The sequence below is a fragment of the Pavona decussata genome, unplaced genomic scaffold (genome assembly GCF_977016875.1).
Source record: "Pavona decussata unplaced genomic scaffold, jaPavDecu1.1 SCAFFOLD_161, whole genome shotgun sequence".
NCBI lineage: Eukaryota > Metazoa > Cnidaria > Anthozoa > Scleractinia > Agariciidae > Pavona > Pavona decussata.
Window position 1 is genome coordinate 3068011 of NW_028145572.1, and position 19445 is coordinate 3087455.

Sequence of the window (19445 nt, forward strand, 5' to 3'; positions counted from 1 at the left end):
GCTGGGTCCATAAGTCAGTTGATGCTGATCAGCAATTTAAAGCGTCAAGAAAGGTTTTGTAGCCCTGAAGGTTTAGTTCGTTTTGTTTGGAAGCGTTTTCACGGTCTCTACTGTGCTTTGTTTTTGATGAAGTATGCTTTATTTTTTCGGTGATTTTGAAAACCAATGGAGCATTCGGTTCTAACACAGTGTTGTAACGTGTCCCCATCACACCCCGTAAACTTTGGGGTCAGTGTTGTGAGAGCGGGTGACTAAGATGGATAACGCGCACGTAAAATTAATTTTGGAGAAAGCAAGTAGACTTTGTTAAAGTCCACTGCACCTTTCCTTTTTGGGACCTTATTAGATTGGGAACAGTCAGTTAGAGCACGATTTCGCGTAAAAAAATTATTTGGGGGGAAAAACAGCAAAGAACAGCAACATTAGTTTCTTTTTAAAATTACCGGCTTAGCTCCGGAATGTGTGAAGACAGATCAGTGACGGTATCAAATGTAACTGAGAAGCTTTTGTTACAGGAAGCGTTTTGAAAGGTTGAAATACAGGAAGTCCTTTATAAAGGATAAGTATCACTAGTTACGCATGCGCGACCAAGACTTACACTGAACACCTACAAACACGTCTCAGCGCATCACGTTAAACATTTCCCTCTTGGCTGAAACCACAGAAAGCACACATTCAGTTGTCTGGTCCAAGAAGATCTCCTTGTGCTAACGTATTCAAGGTGTGGTGAGTCAAAAACGTTTCAGTTAACTTTAATCGCGGCCTTATCTGCTTGTTTGCAGATGATACATATTTCAAAACCAAGAACACCACAACAGATTCCTGAGAGGAGCTCCTGAGAGGAGCTCCTGAGAGGATTAACATTAACAACTAAAAAGAGAAATTCATTCAAAGGGTCCGGATCCTAACTATAAAAATACCGAAGAGGTGATTCCTTCCCCTCGACAATTCTATAAGCTCAACAACCAGCAAGTGAGACAGTAAACTCTGACAAATACATTACTTTTTCAAAACGCATCTGAAAAGTTAATCTGAACACTTAAACACTGATTCAGTTACTGTGATGATGTCTTAAATTGTTCTGGCACTAGCGAATATTTTCCGGCATGCGCAGTCCATTTCACTGAATGTCGTCCACCATCGTATCACAAAACCTTCGTTCCTTTTGGCTCGCGAATAGAACGCAATGAAAACATTAGCAAATTTGCTAAAACATGTAGTTCTGCGGCGAACGAGAATAGTGTCATTATGAGCTCAAATCATCGTTAATGCTTCTGACCTTTGACAGTCGGTTAGCATGAACAACATTACTGTGCGCACCGGTGTTCGAGTGGCGAGGATTGGCCGGCCATCAATAGGCCATTTTACATTTGTGTGCTCAGTGACCTGGTCTTGAATTGGAAGCGAGGCTGGGGTTGACCTTGTTTGGATACAGACCTCACTGCTTTGCATATGTAAATGCAAATAGTTAGCATAAGAACAGTATGATCTACATATGGTGAAAGCAGTGAGGTTTGTATCAAAGCAAGGTCACCCCCAGCCTCGCTTAGAATCCAAGGCCAGGTCGCTTAGCATACAACTGTAAAATGGGCTATTAATAATATAGGCGAAAGTAAATGATAAGCCATTTACTTTACTTTACTTTACTTTACTTTACTTTACTTTACTTTACTGTACTCTACTCTACCCTACCCTACTCTACTCTACTCTACTCTACTCTACTCTACTCTACTCTACTCTACTCTACTCTACTCTACTCTACTCTACTCTACTCTGCTCTGCTCTGCTCTGCTCTACTCTACTCTACTCTACTCTACTCTACTCTACTCTACTCTACTTCACTTCACTTCACTTTTACTTTACTTCATTGTATATGGTTTAGTGGGTCTTTAGTGTTTCGTGACGTGTATTAACAGGGCCGTACGTAGGATTTTTTGTTCGAGGGGGCAAACTCCGCACACCCCTCACAGGACAGACAGGGTTTCTAGTTGAGGTGGACCGCGGTCGCCTTTTGGAACACACTGATGCTTGGTCTTAAATTTTCATGATTTACTATGGCATAAACACCTTGTTTAGCTGCAACCAAACATTGCCACATCTCAATAAGAAAGACAGATAAAACTATCACGCACTTAAATGAGCCAAATCAAACCCAGCTGAAATGCCCTATGTGGCATCAAAAACACCGTCGTTGAACTCACAGATTAAGAGGACATTAAAACTCATCAGGCACAAATGACCTGTGATGTTGAACATACGATGGTTAAATCCAAGGCTCTATCAAATCCTCCAAACCCTTTACAAATACTTGAGAGTAGCACAGGCCTTTAAAGACCAATTAAAAAATCATTATTTTCATAAGAAAACTCGTCCTGGCTTTTACCTCGAAAGATTTTCCAAAATAATTATTTGGAATTCACATTGAAGGAAGATTTTTTTCAGTCAAATTAGTTGATTTTCGTGTGATTTCGGAGCAGTATAGCTACAAGAAATAGCTCAGCAAACTCAAACACTATGTTAGAAAAAAATTGAGTTTTCCTGGCGGGGGCAGCTGCCCCCTCTGCCCCCGCGCTATGTACGGCCTTGGTATATATGTTCATATCGCATTTGAATTACAGAAACTGCTGCCCGCTTACAGGTACACTGACGCTCGAGGAAACTGGCAAGGATGAATTCAATGAAGGTATGTTTACTATTACTGAATTGCCTTTATTCCATCACTGGACTGGGGCTCTACAGGCTCGCAAAAAACAGCAGTGTTACGGCATTTTAGACAGTTTTCTTTAATGCCGCCTCGAGTTTCCTTCGATGAAATGTTGTTTATTTTAGGGAGAACATTATGGAGTCTGTCAGACGTTTTTTTCCAATATAGCGTGATCTGTTATTCTTCCCTAATACTTTACAAAGTTAGACAATAAACCCAAACAGGGCCAGTAAAATCATCCAAGGTCAGCTTTAATCCTCAAACATGCCTACTTTAAAATACCACACCTAAATTCGACAAATCCTTTCAATAGACAGTACTACTCGAGAACTAAGGAACTGCCTCTACAGGCTAACTCAATGTAGAAAAACTTGAATGACCTTAAACCAAGAAAAAACTGTAATATTTTATATTTATATTTTTTTTATAAAATTGAAAATATTTTTTAAGATATATATAATGAAAGCTCCTCTTCTTCTTACATTGTAATACTTAATAAAGAGGATTGTAAAGTGTTGTCAGTATTGTACGTTTTAAGCATTAAATGTTGTATGTGTTTGAAATAAAGATATATTGAAAAAAAAAGAACAAACTGTAAACGAGAAATACCTTTACTGCGTAAAAACGTAACAAAGCTAAAAACGTTCTACAATAAAAATGATTCCTTTTCAACTTCCTGACACAATTTTCCCCCAAACGGATATACGAAAGATATAATTTATATCTTAAATTTTGCTAACTCAGTAAAAGATTTCATCTAGAGAAACCCAAGTAAATACACTTACTTTTTTTCTGTTTTTTTTTCCTTTTGCTCACGCTGACCGGAAGAAACCTATGATATCCTTTGAACGCGCACGGATGACCAGAACTGTCGTCAATTCTTCATCCAGGCACTTCAACCTCTTTCCCATGTATATAGGAAGAGGAAGGACCTTGCAAAAATGAGGTTGAGGGCTCAAGTGATTATGAAACTTTGGATAACAAACCTAAGACCATTTGATTGTTTGAACCAATTTCTCAGTTCTTAACATTCGGTCATATTTTTCTTCAGTTTCTCGCAGTAAAAGTTTTGTTGTGCCTTCTCATCACCACCGCCATCAAGCCAGCTAGGACATTCAAGCTGCTGGAAATAACGAAGCGGCAACTTGATAATCCATGTGTACGGCGCATCCAACGAGTCTTTGATGGGAAAAAAATAATCGATATGGCCGTGGAATGTTATCGCACATCGGTAGCCTGTATAAATAACATTCTCAAATACGTTATCCCAAAGTGTGTGCCTGTTTACAGACAAACCAATCAGGTAGGAGACACCGCGGGGAGAAAAATCTTTCCCGTTGACTGCAAATGTGCCTGAAACCGCATTTCAGAAGAAAAATACAAGGAGGACAATTTAAGAGATTTTAAGCGGAGAAATTGTAGCCTGTTTTAACAGCTGTTAGTTTATTTTGTATATCATAATTCCCAAGTAATGATTACAGGCCTTCTTCGATATAGCCACATAACTGTTTTGAATCGCCATTTTTTTGGCTATAGAATCTAGCTTGCTAGCTCCCATAACTTCACAATCGTGTTTCCAAGACGACAAGCAATCCTTGCTTGGACATTCGTTAAGATACAACTAATTGATTTTAAAGAAAAACTGCACAGGATAGGGTTATGAGTTGGTGCTCTAGCACATAAGCACTTCCTCGAAAATAAAATGAAATAAAAGGTAGCCAGTAAATAAATAAAATACGCAGTCTTTTTCAGGATTTATAGTAAATTATTTTCTTCGTCAATATAGCACTTTTGATATTTCATTGATTAATTCTTCCGGGAAAGTAGAGAATAATTCAATACATACAACATTTATTAACATTGCAGTGAATATTCAATTTCAACAAGTCCACACTGCAGAGATCATAAAAGGTTTTGGAAGGTTGTAAAGGATACCATAAACTGCCGCTTATAAGCCACCCGGTTGTAGGCCCACGTGCCTACATGCAAACAAAAAAATACATCCAATTACAAGCCCGTCTGGACATAAGCCCCCCTCCAGTTTTTCTTGTTTTATTAATATTAAGCACTCTCAGAGAACACTATTACGTCCTCAACAAATAACTGGAAAAGATTACGGAACAATAACTTTATTACCATTTTATTATTAACAATCTTTATATCTTTATTTCAAGATTTCGCCAAATGCTTTGAAGAAACTGTTCATTGTTCTCTTTCATAAGTACGAGAAGCTTCTCTGCTGTGAACTAGACATTAAAACTTTAACTAATGACTGCGGGGATGAGCTCTAAACTTCCGTTTTGTTGGGTTCCAGTTACGTTCGTGCTGTTACAGTTTTGATTTGTTTTGAAATTTAACTGAATTCGATTTATTGCTGCTTTTTTAAGGCGTCAATTGTAAGCGTAATAAATTTAAATCATACGTTGATCAACAGTGCTGTTGCTCATTTCGAAACATTCTTTTTCGTCCGCTTATAAGCCCATCTGGATATAATCTACCCCCCCCCCCCCCCCGTTTATAAACCCGCCCTGAACCCCTTACGAACTTGTATAAGCCCAAGGCTTATAAGCGGCAGTTTACGGTAACCTATTACTTTGCAAGAAGAAAACCTAGATGTGTGTGATCACTGACCATTCAGGTTTGAATAGTCAATGAAAATTCCTGACTGTGAGGAACTATCCTCGCATCAAACGTCCGGGGTGTGTCGGCTCTTGGATTTGACTGATACGTAATAACACATTTGTTGTCTTTGTTGATGAACTCATCTTTGAAACGAACCTACAATGCTGTGAGCTGAAAATCACGAGGCCATCAAATGCCCCGGGAAGTGCTTGCGACTTCCAGGACGAAGAATTTGGAAAAAATGCTCCAGTTATGCCGAGGGCGGGGTTAGACACTCTGTACTACCTGGAATTGAATGACGCATTACAAGTGTAGGATTTCGAAACACAGGTACTCACAAAAATCTGGTCAGATCAGAACGTGTAGACCTGGCACAGTACATAATTTACTTGAGATGTATGACGATCATATCGATTTATGACTTGAAATACTAAGTTTTAATAGTTATAATAATTTTAACGCGCACTTCAAATCAATTGCTTGTTCTGTAAGGTTTAGTAGATTTGGAACGAGAAGCGTTATTAATGCTATGACAAGGCTTTTTAGCTGCTGTAGTATAGATTTGTAACTAGAACCTTTGTAATTATAATTGCATGCATCCAATGTACAACCAATGAAAGCTGATTTTAACGTTTAATTGAGAAATGAATTACTGATAGAAAGTGCATTAAAAACTATCATTCTGAAAGGGCCTTTCAACATTATGAGATAACTGGTCATAAGAAGTTTGTTCGAAGAGGACCCACCTTATCTGGGGTAGGGGGGTTATCGAAGACACCACCTAGCTCATGGACATTACCAACAAAATTTTATTGGTTTTAAAATTTGAGTTAACCCAGAAATATTCAGCTAGCAAGAGTCAGCATTGCTAGATAAGCAAGAAAAGTGAGATTTGAAACTCATTGTTATTTTTTACTGCTGGATAGAGGGGTGCATTACGACTCAGCAAATTGTACCATATTTTTACAGATTTCACTGTCGAAATTTAATCTTGTTTGCTGACTGCAATTCGTTTTATTTGTTTTTGAACTCCAGTCCGTCCGCGTTGTTCGGATCGCCCTCTCCTCGCTACGGACCAGTGAGAACAAACCGGTGTTGTTTCCACCAATTACCAGCAGATAAGTCAACACCAAGCGCTGGACATAGAGCGGGTGCACAACGTTGCTTCCCCGTTCTGATTGGATCACCACCCTATCTTCCGGTTTATTTGGAATTCTGTTAGGACTAATTGAAAAATATAAATGATTTTGTCCGGGCTTTATTTGGTCTAGCCAATGCCATAAGAAAACTTCTCTATGCCTCTAGTAAACGTATTATTTTATTTTACGTGATAATGAAGGTAGGAATGAATATTCTGTCAATGTTTCAGCGAGTTATACTACATCTTAATGTTCAATAGCTAGTTCCTCTTTTCTGAAAGCACGCTTTTACTTTATTGTTACAGCGCGACTATCCGCGGCAAAGTTTATCGTATAGGCGTACGAAGCTAGGAAGTGATGTAATGTTTTCCTTGATACAGTTCCTTTAGATGTAATTAGTGAATAGCATCCGCAAACTATGGAGAAATGCGGAAGAAACTGAAGAAGCAAGTAAGATGTTCGGGGCGAAGTTCCGGGCAAGACGCCTCTGACCTCTGAAATATTTCAAACCTGCTTTCGCTACGTCCATAAATAAGTCAGTACCCTGGTCCCAGAGGCCAGTTGTCTGAAAAGAAAAATGAGCAAAAAACTGCATCGGCGGTTATAAAAAGGTCAGAGACGTTTCTTCTCTCGGCGCTTCTCTCAGTCTCTCGCGAACAAAATAACCTCTGGTACTCTGGGTAATTATAAAGTCAGTTGATGCTCAGTAAAGGAAGGTTTTGTACAGAAGTCCTGAATAGTTAGTTCGTCTTGTGTAGAAGCGTTTTCACGGTCTCTACTGTCGTTAACAAAAAAAAAAAACAGATAAAAATATTTAGAGGACTCTGTTTTGTTTTTGGTGAAGTATGCCGTTTGATTTTTTTTTGGTGATTTTGAAAACCAATAGAGCATTCGGTTAACACGATGTTGTCACGTGTTCCCATCACACCCCGTAAACTTTGGTCAGTCGTTGTGAGGGCACCAAGATGGATAACGCGCGTGTAAATTAATTTTGAAGAAAGCAAGTAGACTTGCTAAAGTCCACGGCACCTTTCCATTTTGGGACCATTTTAGATTGGGAACAGTCAGCACGATTTCGCGTTGAAAATCATTCTTTGGGGGAAAAAACCCGGGGGGGGACTCTCACATGAAAGGGGCGGGGATGCTCGTCGGAAATTTTGAATTAAACCTTTAAAGGAGACCAATCTGGGCATGGCTCAAACTTTTTTGTCCCCATAAAAGAGATCATTTTAAGACACAGACAAATACAAATTACAGTAACTTTTCGCGTGCAACCCTAAACGAGGACTTCACGGCTAAATATAGTGGCATTTTGCCCAGATCACCCTAAGTGAGACCAAAATCCGAAATTTACACCCCTAAGGGAGACGACGAGCATCCCCGCTCCTTTCATATGAGAGTCCCCTCCCCCTCCGGGGAAAAACAGGAACATTAGTTTCTTCAATTACCTTAGTTCCGGAATGTCAGGAATGTGTGATGGCAGATCAGTGAGTATCAAATATAACTGTGAAGCTTTTATTACAGGGAAGGTTTTGAAAAGTTGAAAAACAGGAAGTCCTTAAATACTTAATACGTCTGCATCACGAATCTTAAACATTTCCCTCTTGGCTAAACCGCGGAAAGCACACATTCAGTTTTCTAGAAGAAGATCTCTTTGTTCTAACGTGTTCAAGGTACCGGGTGAGTCAAAAACGTTTGAACAGTTAACCTTGATCGAGGTCTTGTCTCCTAGTTTATAAATGATTTATATTTCAAAACTAAGAGCGCCGCCACAAGATGCCTCTCTACAGTTTCCTTTTTAATGTAAATTCATGAAAATGCATCCAAAGAAACCACATTGAACAACACAGTAAGTAAAGAATAAGTTGTTGTCGGGAGTCAATAGTAGGTCATAGTAGGTTTTCATTTGAATGGTCAGACACAATTTTTTTTTCAACCATCAAGACACTGATAATAAACAATGCCATAGCAATCTTCTCAATGCGATCACGCTTTAGGATTTCATCCACAGACCGTACTGAAAAATTGGAATAGTATCACATTATTCCGATTAGGCTTCGACTTCTTGAGAGAATTAACATCAACAACTAAAAAGAGAAATTCATTCAAAGGGTCCGCATCATTCCTAACTATAAAAATACCAAAGAGGTGATTCCTTCCACTCGACAATTCTACAAGCTCAAAAACCAGTGAGTGCGACTGTAAACTCTGAAAAAAACATTATTTTCAAAACGCATTTACTGTGATTATTGCTCTCCTAAACACGCAGCGAAACGCAAGTGTTAAATTTGTTTGTTCCGGCAAGAGAGCGAATATTTTCCGGCATAAGCAGTCCATTTCACTGAATGTCGTCCACCATCGTATTACAAAACCCTTCGTTCCTTTTGGCTCGTGAATGAAACGCAATGAAAAAATTAGCAAATTGGCTAAAACATGCAGTTCTGGGGCGAACGAGGATAGTGGCTTCTCACCTTTGACAGTCAGTTAGCATGAGCAACATTATTGTGCGCACGTTCGAGGGAGCTTAAGCAACGACGACGGCAACAGCAACGAAAACGTCACTTGAAAATATATCTTTATTTCAATTGTGTTACTTTGCGATTATTTCAACTCTCTTAACTTGTACAAAAATGGCGAACTATCCAGGACAAAATTGGTAGGAGTGCGTCGTGCGTTCATTTTCGATTCTGCACAAACCTTTAATGTGGTCATTTCACGTTGTTCTTTTGCAGAGGACGGCAAAGACATGTACCAAAATGTAAAACGCACGTGCAGAGCGATTGTTTTTGCTCATCAAACCTATTGTTTTGTGGCGTTGTCGTTGCCATCGCCGTCGTCTTCGCTTAAGCTCCCTTCACTTCACTTCACTTTTGCTTTACTTTACTGTAGATGGTTTAGTGTGTCGTGAGTTGTATGTTCATATCGCATTTGAATTACAGAAAACTGCTGCCCGCTTACAGTACACTGACGCTCGAGAAAACTGGCAAGGATGAATTCAATGAAGGTATGTTAACTATTACTGAATTGTCTTTATTCCATCATTGGACTGGGGCTCTGCAGGCTCTCAAAACACAGCAGTGTTACCACATTTTAGACAGTTTTCTTTAATACAGCCTTGAGTTTCCTTCGATGAAATGTTGTTTACTTTGGGGAGAACATTATGGAGTCTGTCAGACGGTTTTTTTTCCTAATATATCGTGATCTGTTATTCTTCCCTAATGTACGAATTCCTCTCCGGATTCTCCACCAAATATGTTAGGTAGCAGCTAGCCCTCAATTGCAGTAGAGGTATACCAGGAGCCTTCTTTGTCTCTAATCTCGGGGCACAGTTGCTTGAAGCATGGTTAGCGCTAACCCGGGTTAAATACCATAACAACCTATGGTTAGCCAATGGTTAGCGCTAACCATGCTTCGAGCAACTCAGCCCTATTCTACTAGCTGCAGCTCAGCACAGCTCTAACTCTCAACTAACATCTAACGTTATTTGCGAACCTCACTATATGCTATAATTGTAGACATGTTTGGGTTTGCTGCGCAAGGGAGCTCTAGCTCAGTTCACACTCAACTGCTTAACTCAATGTCCGAAAACATACCTACATGCTCGACAATAACAAGTGGAAGACCACCAATGAAAACTCCATAACAAAAGTACAACTGAGTTAGACAATAAATCCAAACAGGAATCTCAGGGCCGGTAAAATCCAAGGTCAGTTTTAATCCTCAAGCATGCCTACTTTAAAATACCACATCTTTTCAACTTCCTAACACAATTTTTCCACAAACAGATCTACGGAAGATATTATTTAGCTCAGGAAAATATTTCATCTAGAGAAACCCAAGTAAATACACTTACCTTTTTTCTGTTTTTTTTTTTTTTTTTTTGATCACCTTGACCGGAAGAAACCTATGATATCCTTTGAACGCGCACAGATGACCAGAACTGTCGTCAACTCTTCATCCGGGCACTTCAACCTGTTTCCCACTGATGTATATACATCGGGAATAGGAAACACGGATGGGTTTCGACTAAATAAATATTACAGTTATCTCAAATATAGTTGAATCACTCACAATGAAGTAGTATTTAGTCTTTTCTGGTCGTTTCTCCCCATTTATTTCTTGTAGAATAGCCCTGATTAACAAGTAAATATCACCAGCATGCATTTGTTTTGAGTCAAACGGCGCGTTGTTACTTGTTAATCAGGGCTATTCTACAAGAAATAGATGGGGAGAAACGACCAGAAAAGACTAAAGACTACAGGCTTAATTGTAAGTAATTCAACTTCATTTGAAATAAATGTAGTCTTTATTTAGTCGAAACCCATGTTTCCCATTGCCAATCAGGTACAAAGGAAGAGGAAGGGCCTTGCAAAAATGAGGCTGAGGGCTCACGTGATTATGAAACTTTGGAGAACAAACCTAAAACCATTTGATCGTTTGAACCAATTTCTCAGTTCTTAACATGTGGTCGTATTTTTCTTCAGTTTCTCGCAGTAAAAGTTTTGTTGTACCTTCTCATCACCACCGCCATCAAGCCAGCTGCGACATTCAAGCTGTTGAATAAAGCGAAGCGTCAAGATGCTAATTCATGTGTAAAGCGATTCCAAATACTCGCTTATGGGGAAACATTTGTCAGAACGGCGGAATGTAAACAATTTTCGTTCGCCTGTCTAAGTAGCATTCACAAAGACAATCAGTACCCGAAGTGTGAGGCAGTTTTTGCCAGACAAACCATTAAGGTAGGAGACACCGCGACGAGCAAAAACTTCACCGTTGACTGCCAATGTGCCTGAAACTGCATTTCAGAAGAAAAATGCGAGGAGGACACTAAATTTACGAGATTTTAAGCGGAGAAATTGTAGTCTGCTTTAACAGCTGTTAGTTTATCTTGTATATCACAATTCCCAAGTAATGATTACAGGCTTTCTTCGATATAACCACATAATTATTTGCTAGCTCCCATAACTTCACGATCGTGTTTTCAAGACGACAAGCAATCCTTGCTTGGACATTCCTTAAGATACAACTAACGGATTTTAAAGGAAAACTGGGCATAAGATAGGGTTATGAGTTGGTGCTCTAGTACATAAGCACTTCCTCGGGCATAGGCACTTTTATGAAAACAAATAATTAAGCAAGCGCCCGAGCTATTCAGTCAAATTTGGGGCTTACTTTCGTTCATTCAGTCCTACAAAAGCTAATCCAGGCCAAACTAAGGCACAGATAAGCCTTTTCTCACGGCATTGTTCCAGTAACAGCTCGCTCTGCGAGGCAAACTCCCAGGCATTTGACATTTGTAACATTTTTCGGTCAAATTATAATTCCCTATTATGCTGCCCGTTTACGCGGGCAAATGTCCCATCGGTGTAGAACTTCACTGGGTGTCAATTCCCCACCCCCTAGATAAGGAGGTATTAATATTACACTGATATTAAGCCACGTTTCAGATCGTTTTTTACTATTTCAATATTTAAACTGCTGACTTTTATAAAAAACTTAACCTGAAATGAAATGAAAAGGAAGTACCCAAAAAGAAACAAATAAAATATGCAGGATTTTTAGTAAATCATTTTCAGGATTTTTAGTAAATCATTTTTTTAGTAAATCACTTTTGCTATTCCATTGTTTAATTCTTCCGGGAAAGTAGAGAATAATTCAATACATACAACATTTATTAACACAGCAGTGAATATTCAACTTCAACAAGTCCATACTGCAGAAATCATGAAAGGTTCTGGAAGGTTAAAGGATAACTTAACCTCGCATCAAATGCCTGGGGTGTGACGGCTCTTGGATTTGATTGATACGTAATAACCAATTTGTTGTCTTTGTTGATCTCAGTAAACTTATCTTTGAAATTAAACGAAGCGACAATGCTGTGAGCTAAAAATCACGAGGCCGTCGAATGCCCCGGGGTAGACTAATCAGTTCGGCTTCCAGGACGGAGAATTTGGAAAAATGCCGCAATTATACCGAGGGCGGGGCTGGACACTGTTGGAATTGAATGACCCATTACCACCGCAGGATTTCGAAGCACAAGTTAACCACAAAGATCTGGTGAGATCAGAACGTGTAAACTTGGCACCAAACATAATTTACTTCAGATGTATGACGATCATATCGTTTATGGCTTGAAATACTAATTTTTAATAGTTTTAATAATTTTAACGAGCACTTCAAATCAATTGCTTGTTCTGTAAGGTTTAGCAGATTTGGAAAGAGAAGCGTTATTAATGCTATGACAAGGCTTTTTAGCTGCTGTAGTATATGTTTGTAACTAGAGCCTTTGTAATTATAATTGCATACATTCAATGTACAACCTATGCAAACTGATTAAAATGTTTAATTGAGAAATGAATTACTGATAGAGAGTGTATTAAAAACTATCATTCTGAAAGGGCCTTTCAACATATGAGATAACTGGGCATAACAAGTTTGTTCGAAGAGGAACCACCTTGTCTGGGGTAGGGGTTATCGAAGACACCACCTATCTCATTAACATTATATTACAAACTATCATTCTGAAAGGGTCTTTCAACATTATGAGATATTTAGTGTCAAAACGTGTATCTCCTTACAGTTGTATTATTCATGACCGACAGAGCTGTTAAATCCTGATTTGACCGATAGTTTTACCCAGAGGGGGAGGGAGACAGCTCAGTTATTACATATTACAATAGCCCGTGTAACCTCCCTCGCAGACGCTCTTTTGGCTCGTCACGCAATCTTTCCTCCACAACGAAGGGGAGGAAAGTTTTGCGTGACGAGCACAACGAGCGCCTGCGAAGGAGGCTATAGCCCGAGTAGCTGACGCTGAAGTCGGAGCTGGCCACGAGAACGAGCAGCGAAGTCGCGAGGGATTGGGGAAGAGGCGATTTGAAAACTCCTGGGGCTCCGCCGCCAAAACTTTATATTCGCGCGCGGACAAGACCATGTACAAAAAAGCTTGGAATAGACCTTGAATTTCGTGAATTTGATTTTTGAAGATTCTCGGAGGGTTTGGATGTCACATGTTTTCTCACAACAGTGGCAACAACTTGCAATATTATATGACAGCAGCCACAAGAGAAATAACTATGTTGGGGGTAAGGGTCGCATTTCCAACAAAGCCTAAAAAGTTTAGAACCACCTTTGAACATAATAAACAGCACCACAGGAAAGAACTGCTCGGTAGCTTTTATTTTGAATGCATGGCCACACTTTAGGATTTCGTCCATGGACTCAACAGTTAAAACCATCTTGTTTGTCATAATAAACAGCACCACAGGAAAGTATTCCTCAGTACGTAGCTTCGCTTTCATTTGAATGGTTACATTTCAGGATTTCATCCTAATGTAGTATGATGGGCGGAAACTCGGGGCTGAAAAGAGTAAAAAGAGACTAGCTATGATTGCAGTGTCAAACCATGATCACGTGGAAAACAGAAAAACCATTAACCACGCGTATTTGTCGCCAGTAAAACCAATATCATCATTAAAGATTAAACAAAAAAACTCGAAAGAAAACAAACAGGTATGATGACTTGATTTTGCTACAAATGTACTGTAAGTATTATGAGCATATGGCAATACAAAAAAGAGGAAAGAAATTTGAAACAGTATGTTGAACGAGAAACTGCAAACTTGGTTTCTCTAATTTCTATTTTTAGTAATAATCTTTTGCTTGAAGAACGTCGGACAGTTCCAGTTATGCGAAACTCATTACTCGGCATTAGGAACATCAGTACAGAATCGTATTTAAAGCCACTTCACTCAAAAACACTTTCATACCATGCCGTCAAAGCTCAAACATAAGCTAATATAATAAAAATGCTGATTAAAAATATAGGACTGATTCTTTATGAGGGCTAATGTTGGCGTACTCCGCCTAATATAAACTCCAGCATGTGGCATGTGGTTGTTTGCCCTTAATTCATTGACCGCTCTAATAATTATCGCTTAAGTTGGAAGTTTTCGAAACACTACAACATCAACTGAAAGGTTTGATATGAACTAGTCAGCCGTGTTCATTAGCTTCTCGTCCCGCACACGCTCTGCTGATTTTAAACGATCTGACACAAATTTAAAGTGATGCTCGGTGGCTTCCATTTAGCCTGAGTTGATACTCAGGTTAGCTTCCATTTGATTGGTATTACGACTTCATCCGCAAACCCAATTTCCGTGTACTGTATAATAAACAGCGCCACAGGAGAGTGTACTCCGGTTGTTTTCATTTGTGTGATCACACGTTAGGATTTCATCTAATAAGTGGGCACATTAAGTAAAAAAGACAAGTGGGTTTCATTGAGATTTTACTGCATATAGGGAGGTGCATTCATTCCTGCTACGCCTTTTTGAACCCCAGTTATTTACATTGTTTGTCAGACGGCAGACACCAACACAAATGTTATTTCCATAACATTAGATCGTTCCGGGGTGCATGTACAAAGATTAGATCGCAAACAGAGTGTGTAAAACGCTGAATTTTACTGTGGTGAATTTTGAACTGACGAACTTTCTTAAAGCGAAGTGAAGTCTTTGAATCGAACACATGTAAGTACGGAACTGTGAAACTGTAAACAGCCGCATAATGGTTCTAAAATGTGGTTACATTTTCGGAGAACGAGATTGGACAAAATAAGGAGCAGATTTTTTTACGGTGAATGTCCTAACACTAGACTGTAAACGTTTTGCTGGAAGTTACAGTTTTTTGCATGACGCGAAAGCCGAACATGACCGACAAACGAAAATTATTCAAGAGTGACTGGGATTAAACATGGCACATGTCTGCTTGTAATTCTTCGTTCAAGGAAATTTCAGCTCTTTAACACACGTTTCATGCTTAATGGAAAATATCGACAAGTATCGACAAGTGCTCTTTAATTTCTCCATGCGAACAAACCTCGCAGAATTCTGTTATCTATGTTTTGTTACTGTTAATGAGCCTACGCTAGATGCCTTGTTTGTAGGCTTCCTCATCGGTATTCAGAATGTGCTGATTTATTTCGTAAAGCGGAAAGGTGCGGGGAAAATGTTTTTATGTCGAAGGAATATCATGTTTAATTCATTGCTGAGACGCTCAGTTTACATTTTGTACAAGCAAGGTGACATCTCGATTTTTGATGAGAAAATTATTTGAATTTTAAAAAATGCACATCACAAGTGCAATCAATTGTAATTTGTCAATTATCGAGTTCTGTGACTATTCTTGAAACCCTTAAACTGCTAAGCCCGGATTTTCCGGGCTTTGAGTACTCAAGTCATTCAACTAATGACAATATCAGTTTTGGTTATGGAAGATGTTTTCTTTTTGCCAGTTCAATATATATGGAAAGAGCGTGGAAATACGAACTTAAGTCAGTCAAATTTAATCTAGCGTTTTAGAGTTATCCGAAAATAATCCCAGGATTTTCAAACTTTGAGGAAAATATGGGTTCCCGCGCACCAATTACCTCTTCGACATAAAAATTAAAACTTTGATTAGACAGTACAGGCGTCAAACGTTTTGCAGAAAACAGAAACGAAACAAGGAAATATATAAAGCAATCTTATGCTCAACGGAAACTGCAGTTTTCTTGAGCCTCTGGCATAACAAAAACGCTTTAACTGAAATGGTTATGGTTTTACTGCTATGTTTTTAAAGAAAAAAAAAATGTTCTAATGAGACCCATTCACAAGAATCTCGCTATAAATTTGACTCTTTCTGAATTTAATCTCCGGTAGTGCAACACGGCTATTAATCAACGATTTACGTTATTCCGATTGCGACCTTGGTGAACTGACATAAACATCACTATTTTCAAGTTGAGCTGTACATATCCGAAAGTGATAAATTATTTTGCTTTCAACAGGGTAATTTCATTTGCATTTTGAAGACGGTACCTCACGTAGTTTTCCGATGGCATAGCGGCCTTATGCCCCACTGGGGGCTCAAAGGACTAAGAGAGAGAGAGTTTTCCGATGAGAGCTTAAAGTCGGTAACTTCCTCATAGGAGACGCTTTTAGAAGGCGCCATTAAAGCCACTCTTTATCTGAGCATTTTTTTTTTAATTATGGCTCATAAAAAAGACGAAATAAACCAATCCCTGCAGAACTGTCGAACATTTCATTGATTGCTTGTTGATAATTGAAATCTTCGTAGCAATCTACCTTTCACCAGTGCACTTGACATAACAAGTGTTAATGGTCTTTGAAAAATCGAATAATAGTGCTTTTGAGTTTTGATTATAAACAAGAAGCAGACAGCTTGTACTCAAGGCGCCTTTAACATCAATACTTGAACGTTGTAGTTTGGTTCTAGCAAAAGGCGAAAAGCGGTTATATGATGGTAATGAGCGGTATGATATCTTAATGCGGCACTATTGTTAGAAAAAAAAACTATTACTGCTACCACGAGAAAAGGGAGAAAACTTGAGGGGATATCCTTGGCTCGATGGCTACGCTGAAATAGGATATAACCGGATATAGGCTATTTCACCGACATTGAATCAGACCTTCTTGAAGTTGAACTTTTGGAATGGGGTCTAAATATGCCCTTCACGCTTTATTGGTAAAACAGAAGTCCCCATTTCAAATAATTACACCATGTTGGTTCAGAGTTCAAAACAACTCAATGTTGATATAAAAAACAGAAAGAGGTCCGGCGCAGGAAGGAATTCCTAAAAACACTAATTGATGTTTTGAACGAAAACATCAAAAGTTAAAAATAAAGGTGAAAAAAGTGAGGAAAACAATATTTATCTATCACAAGTTATATGTATAAAATTCACTATACAAAGGACTTCCTCAAGAAAAGAGCGGCCGATCAATTGATCCATTAGCTTTTAGGTCAAAGTGATTTATATGTTAATGAAGTACTAAAAACCTCAGGGAAACAAAAAAACTATGTGAATTCTATCACGTTTTCAAGTCGTTGTGTTTTCGTTTTCTGAATACCGCTTCAATCGAGTGAACAAGTCTTACGGTTTTCCGTTCCGTCAACTCAATTTCTAATACTTCAAGCTTTATTAATTCAGAAACAATAGTGCTACACTCAACTATGTATGAACGCCTTCGTTTCAGATTGTAAATTTTGGAAACGCAAAAAAACCTTACTGGCGTGAGGCACTCGACTGGACGTAAGAGGACAAATATGCAGTCCGGTGCAGGTAGGTAGGCTGAGCCATTATTAATTTTCTTCACACAAAACAGATTTTCTTCCATCCCTTTCCTTAGCTTCATTTCCATGCATCTGCTACTGCACTTTCCAGGTCAATTTTTGTACGTTTTGTTCATTGTAAAATTAAGGCATGCAACTGAAAATCATTGCTCAATAAAAGGTGGGCAACAGCAATTTACACTGTAAAGGCGCTGTAACAAACAATATTATTCTCTCGCATTTCAGTTGCAGTACTTGCCTTTTTCTTCATCGTCTGTCTCGCAAAACCAAACGTTATCACAACAGCAACCACAACAACTCCTATATATTCTCCAAACCGCCACACACCAGCTCCAGAGCCAGGTCCAAACTGGCAAGAAGCGAAACTTCAATGGGGGTTAATATGGGACCTGCACTGGATTGGCCTCGGTGTGGCCTATGCCCTGCTAGCTTGTAGATCCTTGTGGGCAGTCATTCGATCTCCAGACGTCAACAGCTTTGCACGTAAACGTCTCTACCATGCCATCAACTGGCTTCTGGTTGCGCTTGGTACCACGAGGAGCTTGTATTTATGGGTTGACCCGTACGAGTCAGGAGAAAACATCGTTCGATGCCCATTGTGGATTGTCAGACCTCTATTCGGCATTGCCTTTCCATGTCTGATGTCTTCATTTTGTCTGGTGCACGTTGCGTTTTTGGAGGTTGCCAAGATTCAGCCTGGATTAACAAAGCTTAGAAATATCCGCTTCATTGTCTCCATAATCCTTGTACATTTTGCGGTGGTGATTGTGTCCGATACCACCAGTGCGCTCCAAGCAGACAGAACGGAACTTTTGATCGTATGCCAGTCATTCTTCATCGTATGGGGACTTCTAAACTCCATCGGCTTCATTTACAGCGGATCAACGGTTGTAAGAACGGCCCACAGCATTCGAAACAAGATCTGTGATAGGGAAAGCGCCGCGGAGTGTTTTCAAAAGAACGATCAGCCAAATAAACTCTGTGACACGGTAAAGACACATTCACCTAAGAATAGGGAAACTGCCAAACAAAACGGGCCTTTTTTAAACGGAGGTAGCACTTATGCAATACAGCAACTGAGGTTTGGTAATCACCTCACTGTCGAAAAAGCAAAACAAAAGGTTCCAAAACAGGTTCGAAAGTCTGCTTCTCCTCGAAATAAGACAAATCTCTCCAGAAGCCGGGAGCATGCAATTCACAAAATTGTTAGAATCACGTTAGTAACAAGCGTCCTGAGTATAGCCTGCTGCGCCCTTCAAATCTACTCGCTCTTTGGAGTGTATTGCATTTATTCCGAGATTGTTCCTCCTCAACCGTGGCCCTGGCTAGCATTTCAGACCTCGTTCAGGCTGGTTGAACTGTCCATGGCTTACACACTGTCTTACTGTGTAGTTCGACCAAGTGTTAATGTAAGGAGAGGCATGTTTACTCGGTTGTTTCGCCTGATCAGGGGCACGAAGAAGAGAGAAGCTCCTCGTATTACCATAGTACATGTAAAAGATATAGCACACGGAGACCTCCCTGAGAGAGCCCACTTTGATGTAAAACTGTGAGTTTATATCTAACACGTGAAAGTGTATCCAATAGTAAGACCCTCGCGATTCTCGCGTAGATGGCCGCGTAGAAATGGTAGACCCTTTCGGGACGTAAAAGAACCACTGTGGGCTAAACGAGCCCGGGCTGGTTGATTTGGTAGTGATCTCTTGGTGAAGGCTACTGGGTGAATGAAAAGACAGCAACAACGCTGTTTATACATTCACAAGACAACACGAGTTCTCCAGTTGACGGGGACTGAAATTAACTGGGACTCTACAAGTACAATAATCACATCAATCACCCCTTAA

The 19445-nt window shown here is 39.4% G+C and overlaps 2 protein-coding genes across 5 annotated transcripts; both read left to right on the forward strand.

Moving 5' to 3' along the window:
* The first annotated feature begins 687 nt into the window (after positions 1 to 687).
* LOC146464811 (uncharacterized) lies at positions 688 to 12862 on the forward strand. Of its 3 annotated transcripts, none has more exons than XM_085129276.1 (3): positions 688 to 721; positions 9405 to 9469; positions 10950 to 12862. In XM_085129276.1, the coding sequence occupies exons 2-3, from the start codon at positions 9455 to 9457 to the stop codon at positions 11256 to 11258; spliced, it is 324 nt and encodes a 107-aa protein (XP_084985402.1). In that variant the 5' UTR covers positions 688 to 721; positions 9405 to 9454; the 3' UTR covers positions 11259 to 12862. The 3 variants fall into 3 exon arrangements, with proteins under 3 accessions (XP_084985402.1, XP_084985400.1, XP_084985401.1); XM_085129274.1 differs by lacking the exon at positions 688 to 721 and adding an exon at positions 7954 to 8145; XM_085129275.1 differs by lacking the exon at positions 688 to 721 and adding an exon at positions 7954 to 8138.
* Positions 12863 to 17306: 4444 nt separating this feature from the next.
* Positions 17307 to 19433, forward strand: LOC146464812 (uncharacterized). 2 transcript variants are annotated; one of them, XM_085129408.1, is made up of 3 exons: positions 17307 to 17390; positions 17505 to 17590; positions 17827 to 19433. In XM_085129408.1, exons 2-3 carry the CDS (start codon positions 17575 to 17577, stop codon positions 19152 to 19154), a joined length of 1344 nt encoding a protein of 447 aa, XP_084985534.1. In that variant the 5' UTR covers positions 17307 to 17390; positions 17505 to 17574; the 3' UTR covers positions 19155 to 19433. The 2 variants fall into 2 exon arrangements, with proteins under 2 accessions (XP_084985534.1, XP_084985535.1); XM_085129409.1 differs by having other exon boundaries at positions 17318 to 17590.
* The last annotated feature ends 12 nt before the right edge of the window (positions 19434 to 19445 follow it).